At 35.9% G+C, this 19,269-nt stretch overlaps 1 protein-coding gene across 1 annotated transcript; it reads left to right on the forward strand.

Moving 5' to 3' along the window:
• Window positions 1–1,606: 1,606 nt before the first annotated feature.
• Window positions 1,607–18,706, forward strand: LOC146170250 (metabotropic glutamate receptor-like; the record flags this gene model as incomplete). Its single annotated transcript, XM_083387980.1, has 19 exons — window positions 1,607–1,777; window positions 2,650–2,739; window positions 6,001–6,141; window positions 6,979–7,159; window positions 8,069–8,194; window positions 9,081–9,242; window positions 9,690–9,854; window positions 10,230–10,315; window positions 10,757–10,904; window positions 11,840–12,049; window positions 12,379–12,470; window positions 12,876–13,006; window positions 13,827–13,959; window positions 14,685–14,885; window positions 15,757–16,033; window positions 16,665–16,747; window positions 17,467–17,600; window positions 17,896–17,954; window positions 18,230–18,706. Coding segments are annotated over 19 exons (2,649 nt in total), but the record flags the coding sequence as incomplete, so codon positions are not given.
• Window positions 18,707–19,269: the final 563 nt, after the last annotated feature.

Consider the following 19,269-nt stretch of genomic DNA (forward strand, 5'->3'; position numbering starts at 1 on the left):
AGACATGTATAACGGGTATTTTAACTTGTATACCTTAAGAACACGTGAAGAATTTAAATTTGACAATATTAAATATAGTGAGACAAAAAGTTGCTTTGCCTAAGAGACGTTTAACGGCTTGAAACAAGACGTCTGAAATACCACATATACTTTATGTTCTACTATGCAAATACCAAATTTAAATATTTCACGTCTGATATTATTCAACCCAAATATCAAACCTTTTTTCGGTTATATATGACGACACTCGATATTTTGCGCAAAATATCAATTTAAGATCGAATTAGAACCGTTACTATACCCTCGTACCATACGATTACCGTAACTTAACCACTTAGTTTATTACATCGGTTTCGAAATTATTGGATATCCTAAATATAGGCCCAGAACTTTATGAGTCAAATATCGTTAGCTTTGTACCTAAATTTACAGATAGCTGAACCATTCTTGTTGTGGATTAGCATACAGAAGCATCACCATAATCACTATGACTTACAACCATAACAATAAAACATTTATAGACCGCGATGAATATAAGGTGTAATGTGTATAATGCTTTATAAATAAACAAACTGTTTTTGTTTCAGATTTTGACAGTTACGTCAGCCCTACGTCACCAGAATACCAGGTGGGTTGGGTTCCAATTATAGTTTTGCATCAGGTTGGATAAAACCGTTCTAATATTCGATAATGTTCTGTACTAAACCTAACGTTGAAACATAGAATTATCGAATTCCAAGCCTCTTTCGAAAGTTCATGGATTTTTTTAGAAATTAATAATTCCGTTTGACAGTTTGTGCATCACGCAGTGTTTATTCGCCCTAAAAAAACCCTGACTAAAGACTGTTGTTTTATAAGCGTCTGCTTTTTCTTCAGTGTAAAAAACATACGCTAAACGAATTGTGTATCTACGTGCAAATAAAATAATTTGCTTCTGTACTTTGTTATACCGAGGCAGTTTTACTTTTCGAGTGCTACACTGGTGTACAACCACGGTGGTGTACAAACCGATGTGCCAGGAAACGTTTTCGAAACTTTTTGTTATTTTAAAAACAAACTAATCGTCTTACCGATTTACCGAGGCATGCGAAACTTAAATGCCAGCATCTTTTCTTCCAAGTGCGGATTCAAAAACTGAATTTGTGTAAAACTGGGTTCTCAAACCTACGGCTCGCGAGCAAATCCCGGCCCGCAGAGTTAATTCTACCGACCTGTTACCCAGTGTTGCGAATAAGCCATGTTAAGAAACTCAAGTTCCAGTCAAGTCATTCGTGAAATAACTTAAGTCCAAGTCAAGTCCCAGAAAAAATAAAACAAAACGTTAAACTAATAAAATTGGTAAACTCGTCCGATATATGAGCAATATATAAACTAAAAATTACAAAAACGTAATATACAACATGAAAATTGTTTTACGTAGAAATATTGAGATTAATAAGCCAAATCATTCTACCTATTTCTTAATTCGTACACTACCTATTTCTTAATTCCTTACAGTCATCCGGCCTTTTACGCAAAAAGTTTGGCGACCCCTGCTGGTGCAAAAACAAAATGCGGCAAACATTTAGAGATAATACCCCCCAAAAAAAATAAATTAACATTTTGATTTCTTTTGCACGATCAGGCTAAGAAAGGCAACATGATCCAGTACCGTCCTGGTGACGTTATAATCGGTGGGTTGCTGAGGGTTCATAAGCGCGGAATCGGCGACAACTGCTCGACGCTTCTGGAGGACGGTATACAGGCCATAGAAACAATAAACATGATCGTGGACCAGGTGATTTTTTTGTAAGAGGAAAGAGATTCGGGGAAAGATGCATAAAGAGCTTTGCATTCTTCTAGTTTACATATATAAACCAGGTTGGGTTAAGACTTTTGGGCAAAAATGCAAAGAATTTTGGAGCATAACGGTTAGTGGTTGTAGTAAGACCAGACGTAAGAAGAACACCAAATCCCATACAGAAGTAGGTATCATTTGAAGATTTCAAATAGCTCTTTGTTCATTTTCAACATCTTTATTTATTTTTAACAAAGTCAAAAAACTAATTTTAATAAGAAAATATTATTTATATACACAATTATGTTGTGTTTACTGGAATCCCACGCAGAAGCATTTGCATTTGCTTAAAGAATCTTGCAAATATTAATAATAGCAATCCGTTCCACCCACGGTTTATGTTCACTACTTCGTGACCAATTAACCAATCTAGCCTATAGGTCAGTGTTTCGCAACCTTTTGTGGCTTGCGGCACCCTACAGAAATTTTTAATAGTTTGCGGCACCCTTGCTCGTTTTTTGCTGAGTGGTTAACTGTAACGTGACAAAAAAACAGATTAAAACAGCACAAAAGAAAGCTTACCAATAGCGCAAACATTGGTATCCGGAGAATGCGAAAATTGAATCCTAAAGAATTTAAAATATCTCTCGGCACCCTTGAGCGTTAAAAATGGCACCCTAGAGTGCCACGGCGCCCCCGGTTGAGAACCACTGCTCTAGGTATAGAACATTTTTATTCAGCCTGATGAGTAACTGTCATTTAAGTAGTAATACAATTCCAAACCACAATTGAGGCATATATAACAAACTTTTTCTTTAAGGGGCATTATCTATACAAAGGTGTAAGTTCACTGGTGCGTTTTAATTTGGCAGGTGAACTCCAATGCTTCCACTTTGCCTGGAATAAAGCTGGGCACACTGATGGTGGACACTTGTGACACAGACACACACGCAGTGCAGAGGGTAAGGCTGGTTGACGTTGTTGACTTTTGCGTTCGACGTTTGAATTGCGATCTAAAAGTTGCCTTTAAAACACCGATGATTTCTTGAAATGTTGTAGTTAAACTAAAGAAAGCATTACAGGGCATGCGATAAGGTATGCTAAGTGTTTGGAGTTTAACCTTAACTTGACATGCGGTTTGATGCTTTATAAGGGGTGTTTTAATCTTTTTAAACTCCTGCAAAAAAATGTTGGTTCTCGTCGACCATGGTCGGCATGAAACGTTTAAGGATGACGTCTCCGAAACTCGCGTGTTTCGGTTCAAATATGTGAAATCAAAATCAAAACAAAGTTTCATTACACTGAAGTAAAAGACGCCGGGCATTTATTAGTTTATATGCTTTTTCTAGAAAATTCATTTTATTTTGCAATAATACACATGTATTTCAATTAGGTCTCCATGCATGGACCCCCTAAACTTAGTCCTTGTACCCCCAAGGTGTTCATGGAACCCAGTTGAAAACCCCTGCTTTAGTTATGTTGTGCGTACACGAGATTTTTGGTCGATTTTGCTGCCAATTTTGCGATTAACAGCCTTTTAGCATTTTAAAAATAATTTGAGGCCGTTTTTTACACAAGGAAGACTTGAGTTTATCAACTCTAGTAAAATAGAAGATTAAACGGTTGTTAAAGTATGATAAATGGAATCGGTGCGTTGTGTACGCGTTCCTTTCCTGGCATTTCTTCGATAGAGGCGCGACGTCTTATTTCGGTCGCAAATGCTTTGGTGGCACTTATAATTAATCACGCGTTTACACAAGGCACGTTGCTGCTCTCCCACGTGTTTACAAGTTTCCAGCAGCAATGACTTGACTTGACGTAAGTCTTTCGGTCAAAATGACTTGATTTGACTTAAGTGTTTTGAACAAATTGCTTGACCTGGATTAAATTCATTTCAACAAATGACTTGAGTAAAAAATGAAATGTTTTCATTAAGCGATTTTACTAATATTTGCACATAAAACAAGTTGCTTGCTATATGTTGCGTGTATGTTTTTTTACTTGAGTAATTGCTCATAATCGGATGTGTATACCAGAGTTAATGGTTTGCAGTTTTATTTTTATGACAAGAACTTGATTTAAAGTTGACTTGCTCTAAAAATGACCTACTTAACTTGGACTTATTTACGAATGACTTGATTGGGACGCAAGTCATTTCAAAATTACTTGTTTAAAACACAGTTTTTTTTTTAATACTATAATACGTTTGTGACATAATAAATGTACGTATAATACATTTATGTACAGGATAGGGCACTTTAAATGTAGTCTTGTAGTGAATTAAAAATAAAAATTCGAACACAAATGCTACATTCAAGAACTGTTGCACTTCAAAAATCTACCAGTGTTCAGGCCACTCGCGGACCAACTGAAAACATCTTACGGACCCCTGGTGGGGAACCACCGGTTAATACACTTTATTGCTGAGTCGCAGTCCAAAAATGCCTCAAATGTTATTTCACTTTAAAATTTGAAACGATGCAAGTTTGCGACAAGAGCAGTTGAGCGCCTTAGAGCAGTGGTTTTCAACCTTTTTTTTCGTGGCCCATTTACGTTGCAAAAATTTCTGTGGCCCAATACATTTTTATGAAAGAAAAAACTATAAAATAGGTTTAGAACAAAACACAGCAGAACATATTTCAAAACAGATTATTTATACAACAGTGTATTAGTGAGATACTTGCGGCTGAACAATAAATTTACATTCCCTTTTAATTCCTCCCCAAGCCATTATTCCTGTAAAATTAAACATAGTGACACAAATGAAACTAAATATAGCTTTTTTAAATTGGTCTGTGGCCCACCTCAAATGTTCTTATGGCCCACCAGTGAGTCATGGCCCACTGGTTGAGAACCGCTGTATTAGTTAGATAATGGTTTCGAAATGGGTGCTATTCTAATGCTCAGGTGTCGCGGGATTTTGGAAAAATTAAAGAATTGTGGCCTGTGGGTAGCCTGAGTATGTTTAGGTACAATAAATAAGAATATATATTTTTTATTCACACTGTATAGTTGATTTGTATTGTCCCAGTTTCGTTTATTGTGACATTGGAGTAAATCACTTAAACGGGTACCACAGCTAATTTACTTTTTCTGGGGGTGGTGTGGGCAAAAAATATTGTAAACCACTGAGCTAGATGGGGATGGCTACCGAATTTTTTTAGAAACTATATATTTTTTTTCAGGGTAACTTAAAAGAATGTGAAGAGTTAACGATCAAAGCCAAAAAAATCATATACAGGTTCAATGGGCGAGGTTTGTTCATTAACGCAATTCGCTTTGCGTTTACCTATGTCTTACATAAAGGAATTCTATTAGATAACGCAGACTTTTCTCAGGCCATGGCCCACTGGTTGAGAACCGCTGCCTTAGAGGAAACGCAGCTTTTGAGTGATCGGTTCTGCCAAGAATGATGTGTTTTCAGACAGGTTTTGATAGAAAACGTGCCTCTTGTCTTTAGCACCTCCCCTTCCGTAGTGCGTCATGTTCAGGCTACTTTGACGCAATTCGTCGCAGAAGTCGAGCTTTTCTAACTTGTGAACTCGTGTTTTACTGGCGTGATAAATGACCCTTAATCTTCTAACTTCGTTCGAAAGTTGTAAGGTGATTTGGCATCAGAGTTACCGCTGGAACAGGGGCGTCTACGGTTGCCGCTAAAACAGGGGTCCTACCGTTTTACCCCAATAAATTTATTTTCTAAATTAAAACCTTTCTTCAGGATGTTACATTTAAAGTTGTGGCATTGTGTATATCTTAAAAACCCACGAAAATAGCACAACTTTAAAATGTAGTAAAAGTACAACGATTGGTCCTGATTTGCATTACATGCCGGTAATATTGTTACTTTGCAACAAAATTGAACGCTCGATTTTGCATACGATAAATCGAAAACTTAACTTTCAACAGTCTGACACTTTTATTCTTAGGCGATTTGAAACCTGACTTAGGCGCTTAACAAAACTAAGCACCCTCGGTGAAAAGTCAAAGTTGGACTTGTTTCATTACTAGTAATCTACTTAAAAACGCCCAATACTTCACGTTTTATTATGCCCAACATTTTGGTAGAAAACACAAATCATTTTCCTATCGAATCGGCAGCAAAATCGCCTTAGTGTCGGACGGGTACCGATAACACTACTAGGCATCGTTTATCGACTTAGACCTATCGCTGTTTGACGTCCCTATAGTTATAACGGCTAAATCAACCACCTGTTTTTATTCAGTCGGTGAACGCTTTCCTCCTGCCATACTTCTGGGCTCCACAGACAAACAAGACGGGATACTTCGCAGGGATTGTCGGAGCCTCGTCCAGTGCCGTATCCATACAGACAGCAAGCATTTTGCAGATATTCAAGATACCACAGGTGGGAGATGGCATCGGTCACTTTTCTGTAATTTGAAAAAAAACGTCCCACTTTTGAACACATGTTTTATACTAGGGTACACTATGCACGGATCTGTAATGTAGCTAGATAATGTATTGCAAAGCCAAAAAGATCGAGTAGATCGACATCATCTTGATTAAGACGTTTCGATACGAGCTTGTATCATCTTCAGTTAATGTGTCGTTTTAACTTTCAATATTTTTTTAAACTTAAGATTTAACTTTCACCTGACAATTTGGTAATCGATGATAGAAAAAATGTAGCTTGATTGTGGGCGCATTTCCGACTAGAGTTTCCTCCAGCAAATTAAACTATCCTATCTAGTTTTGGTCGCCCTATTTTAAAGCGAAACGACAATTGATTTCCAGGCGATAGGTCGAGGAGACTTGAAGAACCGCGTAGTTCGGTTAACATTTGACCATTTGTTAACCTTTAAATGCTAAGTATACTAAGTATTTAACCGCGAAATGCTAAGATTTCGGATGTTACATTTTTACTTACTAATTAACCACCCTAAAGACCAATGGAAGAATAATAATTGGATTTCTATGCCTACGTTTAGATGCTTTTTGAAGGAAAGATTACGATTTAGATTAAATAAAGGTTTACCTATACCCACTTGATCAACCGGTTGTGACATATTAACTACTTAACGCACTTTTCAATACCTGCATTTAGGCGTTTTTTGAAAGAAAGCTATTCTATTTAGATTAACATAAGTTACACTTACCTACTTGTCCAATGACATATTAACCACAAAATGAACTTTTCAATTAGTTTTATTTCAGTTTTTATTGGAAAACTTCTTTTTACAAGGTAAGCCCGTGGTCGACCCATCCAGACCTGAGTAACAAGAACCGATTTCCTTACTTCTTTCGAACCGTCCCGTCAGATTCCAACCAGGCTAAGGCAATGGTCTCGCTGCTCAAGATGAAGGAGTGGAACTACATCTCGATCGTCTACGAAGATGACTTTTACGGGATCAGAGGATATAGAGGTTTGACACAGACGTAGATTTTAAAACTAAACTTGGACGATAATTTCTAGTTCTCTCATCAGTGCAAAATTCGGCTAATTCTAATTTTAATCTAATTTGTGAATTGCTTGTGTGCTCTAGTTCTAGTTCTAATTTAATTCGAATTTTATCAAAAATGCTACTTTTTCCAACAGCATTTTTAGTCTTTCAGTCAAAACAAATAATTTTAATTACAACTCTTTGGTTGGAATGACTTGTATGTAATTTTTACATACGTCTGAAAAGCATATGTTATGCTAAAATGCATACAAATTAGCACACATATATTTTCCATTCTTATTCTTATTAGAATAGTTCGCGATTTAAATGAAATTGATTGTGAATAAAATTAAATGTAATTGTAGTTAAAATACGTTTTTTTAAGAACTCGCTAATTCTAATTCTATTTAATTAAAAAAACATAAAAATGATCTAATTCTAATCAGGTATTAAAAACTGAAATAAATCTAGTTGTCCACGTCTGGAACAGAGATGCACCTACTTTGTCAAATTGTCGTTGAATAAACAGACATTGGATTACGAAAACAAACGTCCAATAATATCGGATCGGAGCAGATACCCGAATGCAAGTTTTAAAGTTTCGGTAACCGTTCGATACTAAGTTGGTATCGGTGCCGATCCGATACCAAAATGATATGTAAATGTTAGCCATGATTTGCAATCAAATGCGGTGACTACACCTTGAAAAGTAAAAAAAAAACTAACCAAACTTTTTGGCCTAATAACCTCAAAAAATGCCTTGAAGGTTTCAATTTTGTTAAGTTGGCTTATTTTAGGATAGTAATTCAACAGCCAGTTCAAGAAATCCCAAGAACTTTCAGCATGAGATATATGTCTCTTTAACTTTTTACCAAAGTTATTTTATTTCAGAGGTTCAATCTCTCGCCGTAAAGGAAGGAATATGCATCGCAGTTGCCAGGGCAATACCGCGCAACCCCGAGCCAGTCGACTACAACAACATATTAAACAACCTACTTTTAAACAGGAGGGCAAAAGGTTTGTACAAATCAAAACAACCATGTGACAAAAATAATATGTATCACGTGGATTGACTTGGACTTTAATTGACTTGGACTTAAGTTATTTGTCAAATATCTTGGGATTAAATTAAGTGTTTTTCAATAAAATGGATCTCAAGTTTGGCACATTAAACAATTTTATTACCGCATATTGCGCTTTGTGTTATTTTTTAGATTGTTGCTCAAAATCGGACGAGTTTACCATTTTTAAGGTTTAATTGTTTACTTTTACGTCATTGACTTGAAATTGACTTAACTGAGACTTTACAACACTGCTACAACGTTATTATTTAACTGCTTCTACTGACCTCTTATTTAACCAAATGGAACTTGAAAATATTCACTATATCGTTAAAAAAGACTCTACTGTATCTCGTCCCACTTAATAAATATAGGTTAACGTTTCATTGTTTGGGTATAATTTATAGCCAATAATCAATTATTCATTGGTTTCTTGTTGAAAAGAATCCGCCATTCGTAACTCTTATTTTGTGGCGTTAAGATACATACCCTAACCCAGCAGTGTCTCAAACCTGTGGGTCGCGACCCCATGTGGCTTCCTAAACTTTTATAAGGTCGCCTTCAATCACCAATAACTGCAGTTTTGGTTATTTCATTGCGCTCGTAATTAAAACTCCTTTTGGTACACATGGGTAGCCACAGTTCTTTGTAACTGTGTATAATTTAGACATAATTAGTCACTCGTGTCATTCAGTCCACGCATAACTTATCGAAAAAAAAACTGGGGTTGCATGGTAATGCTGATTTAATTTTATTTAAATAGTGGTCAGTTAATAATGAGGTTGAATACCACTGCTTTAACCTACCCTACATGTAATTTTCATTTTTTATCTATCCACCAGCCGTTGTGGTTTTCACGAAGAGCAACGATGCGGAACAACTGATCACAGCCGCTCATGCGAATCCGCAGTCACGTGGTCACTTTAAGTGGATAGGTTCAGATGGTTGGTCAGGACAACTTCCCACTATTTCCAGTAAAACCGACTACAGAAAGTCACTGGAAGGTAAGCAAAGTAATTGGTCCAAGAATACTTTATTATGATTTTTTTTCAGTAATTTGCGAAAGATATTTTTTGTTTTTTTTTCGAGCAAATTATGCGGAAAAATACTTGAATGTTTAAATCGGTATTGACAGAATAATGACAAATCTGTGCAAAAGAATAGGATTTCTTTGTTATATTTATTTTCGGTTTTTAATCAATCAAACCTAGCTAGCAATATTATAGTTCTTAACTATCGTACCGAAATACGGCACTGGACGATTCTGATAAAAAAAGTTCGACACAAGTTGTCTTTTCCATATTTTTATTGAAAAACTACATTTTTAAATAATGCAAAACAAGTTTCCTTTTCAGTTTGGTTTTATAGCATTTTATCTTTTCACAATTAAAATTTTTGCACATGACATTGTAATTCTTGCCCTATTAATTTTACTTTGATTTTCACTTAAGGTTCCATAACATTCCAACCGAAGACCAGAGTCGTCACAGCCTTGAAAGATCACATGGCCAAACTGACTCTGGGTCAACATCTAGCGGTTACAAACTCGAGCGCCGAACTTCGAAATCCGTGGTTTCCCGAGTTTATTAAGCAAGTCGAAAAGTGCGAATTGCCGCGTAAGTTTGCGATTTTTTTCCGCTTTATACCAACCACAAAAAACCGGAATAGCCAGTAATGTTAAACATACGTAGAAAATGTATTCGGTCAGCCTTGATCTTCCGTTTACCTAAGTACACTATATATGTTATGAATCGAAAGTAACTTTATGAATGATTTTGAGTATTTTTTGTAACTTATTAAGTTTGTTAGAAAATAATAATTAAGATTCGCGGATCTGTTTTTTGCAATTGCCAGCCATGCTGCCAAAATTGACTGTTAAAACCAACAACGAGATATATCTACAAGTTTTATACCTAATTTTTTTTTAAGACTATATTTTTTTTTGAGTTACATCGATGAAATATTTGAAGTGTTCAATTGACGTTTTACAGTGCCAGGTTCGTCAACGCCAGGAGCCCTTTGTTCTTGGAATACTGGAATTAACAAAACGACATACCAAACTCTTAGTAAAATGCAGGTGATCTATTTTATAGCTTTTGGTATGGATTTCTGCTGTTGAATCGATTTGTAATTGCAAATGATAGTATTTTAAAGACACGGCGAATAGGAAAGGCTATAATAATGTTAAATTTTACAAAACAAAGATTTACACATTTTATGAATGATTTTATGACTAAAAGCGTCAAAACGAAAGTAGTAAAGGTTTTTCAATAGTATAAACATGTCGTTTTTACGGGAACATGGTTGAGACTAAATTAAGTTTTGTTTATTGCCCGATTTTTACTGCGTGAGAAATGCTTTCACTAATTTTCCTATGCTTATTTTATTGCGAAAACTTTGTTGTAAATGCTATTTCTTTATAAAGATTGCCTTTCATCGCTTCTACACCACAACAGCCTATATATTGTCGTAGCTAACTTGTGACGTTCGTATGTGACTTAAAGCATCTTATTTTCAGAGCGTGGCCAACGCCGTGCTGGCTTTTGTGTACGCGTTGAAGAATTACCAAGCCTCAAGTTGCGGATCAAAAGTTTCTTGTGGCGCTCTACAGTCTGGCGACCTGGCCAAGAAACTCTATCCCTTCATGAAAAACGTCACTTACACAGGTAAACTTAACCCAGAGTGGATTATGTATCTTAAAAAAAAGAGGGTGTGGGCAAGTTGTTTTGCGATTTGCCTAATCACATTTTAAGTCAAATATTCATTAGACTTTCCTGTCTTGATCAATGTCAGTCATTAATAAGTTCTAGTTAACTAGTTATTCAAATAACTAGAAATTATTAATGACTGACTTTTAGGACAGGAAAGCCTAAAGAATATTTGCTTCCATTCGTCGTCGTCATTTATAAGGGCGAGGAGATATCTTCATATTTCACACATTCAGTTTGTCACATGTTAAGTCTTTAACAAATTGAATGGTAGTCAAATGTGTCAGTTAAGTTAATTTAATCCTATTTTGAACCATTAGGTAAAGTTTAAACAAAAATAATCAGCCACTCTTATTTTAAATGTTACACCATATTTGATGCCATTCAACGAAAACAAACAAAATAAGAAGAAATCTAATTAAAACTGTGTCCAGCCGATCAGAATATGATGCTATAAAACCTAAAAAATCCATAATAAGTAAAGCTACCAACTGTGAAAACTAAAAAGTATTTGACGTGTATACTTCGTCTATAGACCGTTTCCATTATCCGAAAAAAAAAATTTTTTTTTTTACAGATTAGGGTAGCAACCGACTAGTTTGACTTTGGACTTAATATAATTTATTTTGTATCTGCGAAGACTGTACTCAGTGTTTTTTTGTGTTTCGGGACCGTAACGATTTTTAATTTTTTACAGCTTTAATTATAACTTACTTCAAAATATTTCCTAACTTTTTACAGCTTAAAATATAACTTAACGACAACAGATAATTAGCTGTTTACGTACTTAGATGAAAAAGTTACGGTCTATCGAAATGTATTGGTGATCGCCAGTAAAGCCAGACAAAGAATAAAACACCTTGGCTGTTTGAATGATGTTGTATCGTTATTAGGTGTCAACGGCGATAAGTTATCATTTGACGCAAACCAGGACGGACAGGCAACATATGACCTTCAGGAGTACCTGATCGACTCAAGGTCAAACTTGGGACAATGGAAGATTGTTGGAAGTTATCGAAACAAGCGTAAGTATATTGATGATAACCTGACGGTGGTCTTTAACCGGATCACTGTGGGGTTTGTGTCCTTCCATTTTTTCCTGGGTAAGACCGGGTTACCGTTTTTTTTTTTATACTTATTACCTACACCATAAAAAAGGTAAAAATGTTATCCTATTGCCGATGCGCAGTTCAACTCCGGCCCCACCTCCAAGTGGCGGCACCGTCTCCCTTTGGAAGAATGGTCCTGAGTACTAGGCCTTCACATTTCAGGCACTCCCGGCCTCCTTTTTGGCCAGTGGGTAGAATACGCCACTACATCTTCACCCTTTACTTTACACTTACTTTCTTTTAGTTAATATAAAAAATATGTATGCATTGTTTTATGCGAAATTAAACTTAATGCTGACATTTTAGTAAACACTTGTTTTCAGAGATTTCTATGACTGGCACAATGGACGAAAACGTCACGTCGGTGTGCAGTGACCCGTGTAAAATCGGTCAAGCAAAAAAAGTTGAAGCTGCGGTAAATACAACGCAAAAAATATTGTTTATTTTTACGATTTTTTTGTTAAAATTTTATGTTTGCCGACGTAATAAAATTTGCCCTCTTTGATGTTGTTTTCTGTAGAATTACACTTTTCCTGGGTATAAAAGGTGGCCCTAAGAGATGCTTCTAAGGAGTAACCAATATTTCGTATTATATACTAGTAAATAGTATTAAATGTTTTTTTTCCTGACTACACAAGGTAATAACAAAACATTTTTTGTCTATATAGTTCTATTGGCACAGCCAATATAAATTTTCGATCTAGCCAAATTAATTTACTTTTTTAAAGGCGTGTTACTTAGGTATTTTCCTGTTTTAAAGCTTAAAGCATTTTTCTTGTTTAACGTCATTTAATAGTTCGTGTTTGCTCGGTTATTTCAGATTTGTTGCTGGTTGTGTCAGACCTGTCTGGCGAACCAGTTCGTCGGTCTAAACGGAACCAAGTGCGTCAATTGTCCCGCCGGCACCATTCCAAACAAGGACAAGACACAATGCAACAAGATCAAACTAGAGTAAGAATTTCCATATTCTAGCAATTAAGCAGACTCATTTAGGATTTGTCAAACCGTATAGAATTATTATTATTTAACTGGCCTACAAAGACAAGTAAAAAAACAGAAATGGTTTCTTTATAAAAAGAAAATTGATGTTTTGCCGTTGAAATCAGGCATCGTTAGTTTTTGCATTTCGCTATACGGTGGTTGCAATATCTTTTGTCAAATACTGTGTGTTGTTAAGGCGTTATTAAAGACCGGAAGAAGTGTTTCAAAATTATCCAACGGTCTCTCATAACCAAGGATGTCCGAGACCTGACATACTATTCCATTCAAAACTTAAAGTTTTGCCACCCGATCGAATACCGAATGACTTTATAGCCAAGCAAAAAAAGACAAAATTGACATGTTCAAACGTACTTTTTTACAGTTAACAAGTTGATTTACCTCGAGTCGGTAACATATTAATTTAAAAAAAAATATTTTGGAAAGTAGAAATACTACGTTAAATCACAAATTATGGCTTAAATTTCTTTATAGATTTGGTATCGGATCGGCACCGATACCTCTCTAGTATCGGACGAATACCGATACTACCATTTGGTATCGAGTATCGACTCCAATCCCATACAATCGGACATCCCTACACATAACATAGACTACTTTTATTTTACATACAAAATATTTATGCCTTCTTATAATTTGTTTAGATAATTAACCGCTAAAAATACCCGATTGTGCCTATTATTACTTTATTACGATCATACAGTTCATTTTTTCATTTCGTCGATTCTTGCTGGTAATAAATTATTTTGAAAAACTTTCTTTGTTGTTCCAGACACAGCCGTTACGACAGCGGAGTGAGCATCGGTTCTTTGGCGCTCGCATCGACCGGGATTGTGGCCACACTTTTTGTGGCCGTGGTCTTTTTCATCCACAGAGAAAGCGCGATTGTGAAAGCGTCGGGCAGGGTAAGGCCAATGTTTTATTATTAATTTCATAAGATATAAAAGTTAAAAGTAAAGATGGCAATATACTACACCGTAGTCGTCAACATAATTATTCTATCCATTATGAATGTTTGCATAATCCAGGCTAGAAAAAATAACTAGCCTGCAGTGAGCCTCCGGTCATACAGGACCGTCGCCTCACTAACTGAGCTACGCAGGCTCATATGGGATAAAGTCGAGAAACAACTATGGCACCGTTGCCTGCTGCATCCTTTTCGTAAAACAAGCCTTTAGTAATATTCGAACTCACAACCTCGGTCATACCGGGACCGTCCCTCCACCAACTGAGCTACGCAGGCTCAAATAGCGAGTCGAGAAACAATATCCGTGAACTGGCCCTTCTGAAGTATATTAAGGTATATATTTAAAGGGGTTTTAACGAAAAGTTCCTCGAGTTAAAAAATAGATGAATTCATTGAAGCGTAGAAAGTGTAACGGGGATCGCACGAACTTTTCCATCAAGTTGATTGTACTTGTTTGTTTAATTTTATCAAGGGACATTTATAGTTTACTTTTATTATTGGAATTTGGGTCTGTGAACAACTAAAAACATTACAAGCAGTTCGTTCTGCACAGTTTTTTAATTTGGGAATTACTGTTTTTTATGGTTCAGGGTTTTTCACATTTTTAAGCAAATCAAGTAGTTGGATTCAAATTTTACGTTTTATTCTTAAATTTTTTTACAGGAGCTTTGCGTGTTTGTGCTCTTCGGTGCCCTCGTGTGCTTCGTCGACAGTTTCGTTCTCAGCACGCGTGCCAGTGACGTCACATGTGCTACGTCACGAGTTTTCGTGGCCCTGGGACCGACCATGATGTACGCCGGCATGCTCACCAAAACGATGCGGGTCGTCATAATCTTCCGGTCCAAGTCATTTCTCTCGTCTCAGGTGCGATTCGGCCAAAGTGAAAACTAGTATTACCACATTTTTTGTAGGAATGTCGGATAATGTCGGGTCGGAGCCGATACCCGATGCAAAGAGGTAGCATCGATACTCATCCAAACTAGGCTTGTATCGGTACCGATCAGATACCAAACTAATATAGCGATTTTTTTAGACATGATTGTAGGGGTCTAACACAGCAATTCTACCCAAAAAGGAAATTTTATTAATAGATAGTAGGTTACCAACTGGATGTAACTAAACTTCTTAAATCTAAAGCGAAGTTTAGCTTAAAGACCTGAAAAAAACACATACAATATTTCGATTTTGACTATTTGAGCATAGTTATGACGTCATTTGGTTTCGGATTAAATCGCGATAATTTTGTTCAAAAAATATCGGGTATTGGAATAAAATGTCAAGTATCGGACATCCATAGTATTGTTATTTTGCTTTACATAGTTTTACCGAGTTTCGTGTCAACGTTAAATTGTTTTACATAAAAAAGATTCAAAGAAACTCTTCATTTTATACTTTATTCAGTGATTCTTAAACTTTTCAGTCTCGTTAACCGGCAAGGACTTTTTAAATTATAATTTAAATAATCAAGGGAAACAAAACCTGCAGTTGGACTAATGATTAAAACATAGCAAGTGGGTTATAAAATAATTTATATTTGAATGCTCGGAATAATGTTAAAGTTGGTACAAACACTGCTCCACATTTTAAATAAAACAAGTATAAAAAATCAACACCCCAACCCCGATTATTAATACAATATTTTCACACCACAAAAGCTTTCGAAATTATAAACTGAGTAAACTCACCTTTGTTTTATTCCCAACTTTAACAAATCCAATCTCTTTTTATCCTACAGGTCAAAACCTTCCTACAGCCAAAATTCCAGATCCTGACCACCCTAGCCTTTATCTTCGTCCAGGCCTTTGTGGTCACGGTGTGGTTCGCGGTCAGTCCCCCTGCCACGACCACCGTGTACCCCTCAACCGAAACAGGGTTCCTGTCCTGCAAGGGGGTCGAGAACCTCGGAGTCCTGGTGGGCCTGGCGTACCCGTTTGTCCTAATCCTGGTCTGCACCGTCCTGGCCACGATCAATCGTAATGTACCGACTGGTTTCAACGAGACTCAGTTTATCGGTAAGTGACATTTCTTGACCCTTAAACTTTGACCTTTTTATCAACGTTGGCTTCTTTACAAGGGGCAACCCTGCTGCTATAAAGACAATTGCATGAAAACTGGGCATTGTTGTAATAACTTAAGTCAATAACTTGACTTAGTGTTCTTAAGGCACTGATTTTGAATGACTTAACTTGACTTAAGTCTTTCTGGAAACTGACTTGACTTGACTTAAGTCTTTTGGACAAATGACTTGGGTTAAAAAGGAAGTGTTTTCATTAAGCTTTTTTTATATATAAATTGGGTTATTGATCCTAGTTTTTCTATATAAACATATTTCTTGCTGGATGTTGCGTTTTGGGTATTTAGTAGTTGAGTTATTGCTCGTAATCAAGCGAGTTTACCAACATTAGTAGTTTACCGATTAAATAGGACTTGATTTGCTTTTTATTTATGACTTGACTGGGACTTGACTTGTGTTTTATTTAAATAGACTTGACTTGGACTTGAGTTTTTTTAAAGTGATTTACCTGGGACTTTTTTATTTTACGAAATTTAACTGGGGCTAACGTCATTTCAAAATAACTTGTTTACAACACTGAAACTTGGTGCATACTTGTTTATGCTTCAATGTTGTCCTTGTTTTGACAGGTTTTACGATGTACGCCACCTGTGTTATATGGCTTGCGTTCCTTCCCATATTTATCACCAACGCTTCAGATGTCGAACTAAAGGTAAACTCGATTTAATTTATTTTATTGTGATGTTGATTTGCTTTAAACTCTTATAAACAATATGTTTTTAAATGAAGCCATTGCTTGCTATACTAGTTACTAAATACTTTATCAATGTCAATTGCCGTACGCTGTACCATTGGAAAAGACTGTTCCAACTGGTTCATACCAGCAAAGTATTCTTATTGTGTCACCTCGAGACTGTAGGCACGCCAGGAAAAATTTATAAACTAAATAAAAGCACACATATCTTCTTCCTGTATAATAACACCACATGTTTTGCCCTAAAGAAAACAGCCCTATGTTTACCTGATTGACTACAGCAGTGCCCTTTTTGGCTTGTGCCACCCTACAGAAATTATAAAAAGTTTGCGCTTGCTCTTATTTTTGCTGAGTGTTAACTGTAACATTACAATAAACAAGATTGAGACAGCTCATTAAAAGTGCAATAAAGTTGAAAAGAAAACTTTATTTATTTTTTTTTTATATCGTACACAAAAAACACTTTTATTGTATACAAAAAATTGTTAAGAAGCTTCCCAATAGAGCAAAAATTGAATCCTAAAGAATTTGAAATATCTCTAGACAGTTTTGAGCGCAAAAAATGGCACCCTAGACTAGAGTGCCGCGGCACCCCGGTTGAGAACAACTGGACTACAGAAACGCAACATGCTGCTGTGACATGTTATTAATGACACTTGTCCCTTGCCATTTGTCAGGTTGCCACACTTGCCATCTGCCTCAGCTTGAGCGCTGTCACCGTTCTTCTCTGTCTCTTCGGCTACCGTTGCTACGTCATTCTCTTTCAGCCCGAAAAAAATACGTCAAAGTCGGTGATGACGTCAGTCAACGAGTGAGTGTGCCTGTTTAAAACTTTAGTTGTAATTCTTATTCGTAAACTCGAAATGCTTGAATGAACTAAGAATACGTTTAAATCATTTAGGTATAGTTCTGTTATTTATATTTTTATTACACTGATGTCATGGAATAAAATGCACCAAGATATGATACTATTAGATCCTCTTAGTTGTTATTTAACTAAGATATCATGTATCGTAACATCCTAATAATGTTTTATTTAAATCTATATTTTCTTATTTGTAATACAGGTTTTCTAAAACCTAATTTTATTCGTTTATTTGCTACAGTGCTGAAAGGTCATCGGGCCAACGAAAAGAAACAAACTCAAGGGCGGATAAAAATCCAGGTGATTGTGTGTTGGCCAACAGTTATAAATGCCCTTACTGTTATCCCGGGGCAATTTCAATGTGTTAGGAAAACTTCTAGTGCCCCACCAATGTGTAAAATTTTTTGGTTGATAATGCTCCTTTATTTTGCGTCTTGTATCGAGTTTAATTTTTTTTTTCTTTTTTTTACTGCAGTACCGTAGGTTTCTCGTAGAGCAAGATTCTGTTATTTAAAAGTAACTTTTTATTCAAGCTATTACCTATACTTTTAAACGTTTTCATTATACCAAAACAGGTTCCTATACCTCGCCTACAAGAGAGAGCATTGGTGTTTCGTTGGACAACAAGATTTGAGGAAAATGACTTTACTTGAAACGCACATATTCAATATTATTAACCCTTTCTTAATGTTATTGATATTTTTTATTATTGTGGTCAGGACAGAGGGTTTATTTTAATACGGCGATTTCCCAGCAGAAATCTAGCATTTCCTTGTTTTTTCTGCTTAAACGCCAAAACAATTTTTTAAGCTATTTTGCTAATAATGGGCGACTTCAATATATTGCACATAATCGCGGAAAGCATTGCTTTAAATTAGTTCCCACTGTACATTATTTTCTTGTTTGAAACTTTTTTAACTACAAAGTGTAGCCTAAATGCCGATACCGTTGGAAGCTGTTTTCCTATTGTGAGCCAAACATGAGTTTGCGTTATTGCCGTGTAGGCCTATAACCATGACAAGCAGAAAGTTCTAAATTAAATTTTAAATCGACTTAATCGACAATTTTAACATTAGAAATAATTGTCCAAAAAATGTTATGAATGACGCTAAGAATAACCATTCTAATGTTCAATTCTTTTCCAAAGCAACGCTAGGAAAATTATATATATCGTTGGCCCGCTGCTAAGTGTTGGACAATAAAGTTGTACAAACACTATCACAATATCGTTTGAATAAAACCATAGTTTTAAACAATGCCCGTTTTATAAATCAATTTCCACTTTATGATTTTTTACTACCAACTTTTACCCTGGTTTCAATGTATCTGTTGTATTGCCGTACAAATGCACTTGTATATAGGTTTTGTGTTTTATTTTTATGAACTTTTAAACTTCAGCCATGTCGATATTTCATTCTCCGTTTTAAGTTTCCATCGTATTCACGAAATACAATCTTTTGCAGTGTGTACAAATGTATTCCGTCCTTTGACGATCGAATGAAGCCTGTTTTATTTCACTTTTAGCTAATCTTTTAGTAAAACTCAGACACCTTTATGCGGTTAACATTACTTTGAAAAACTTCCGTAAGATGACGCAAACGTGAAGTGTGAAAAG

Source organism: Ascidiella aspersa, chromosome 1 (assembly GCF_963924565.1).
Source record: "Ascidiella aspersa chromosome 1, kaAscAspe10.2, whole genome shotgun sequence".
NCBI classification, from domain to species: domain Eukaryota; kingdom Metazoa; phylum Chordata; class Ascidiacea; order Phlebobranchia; family Ascidiidae; genus Ascidiella; species Ascidiella aspersa.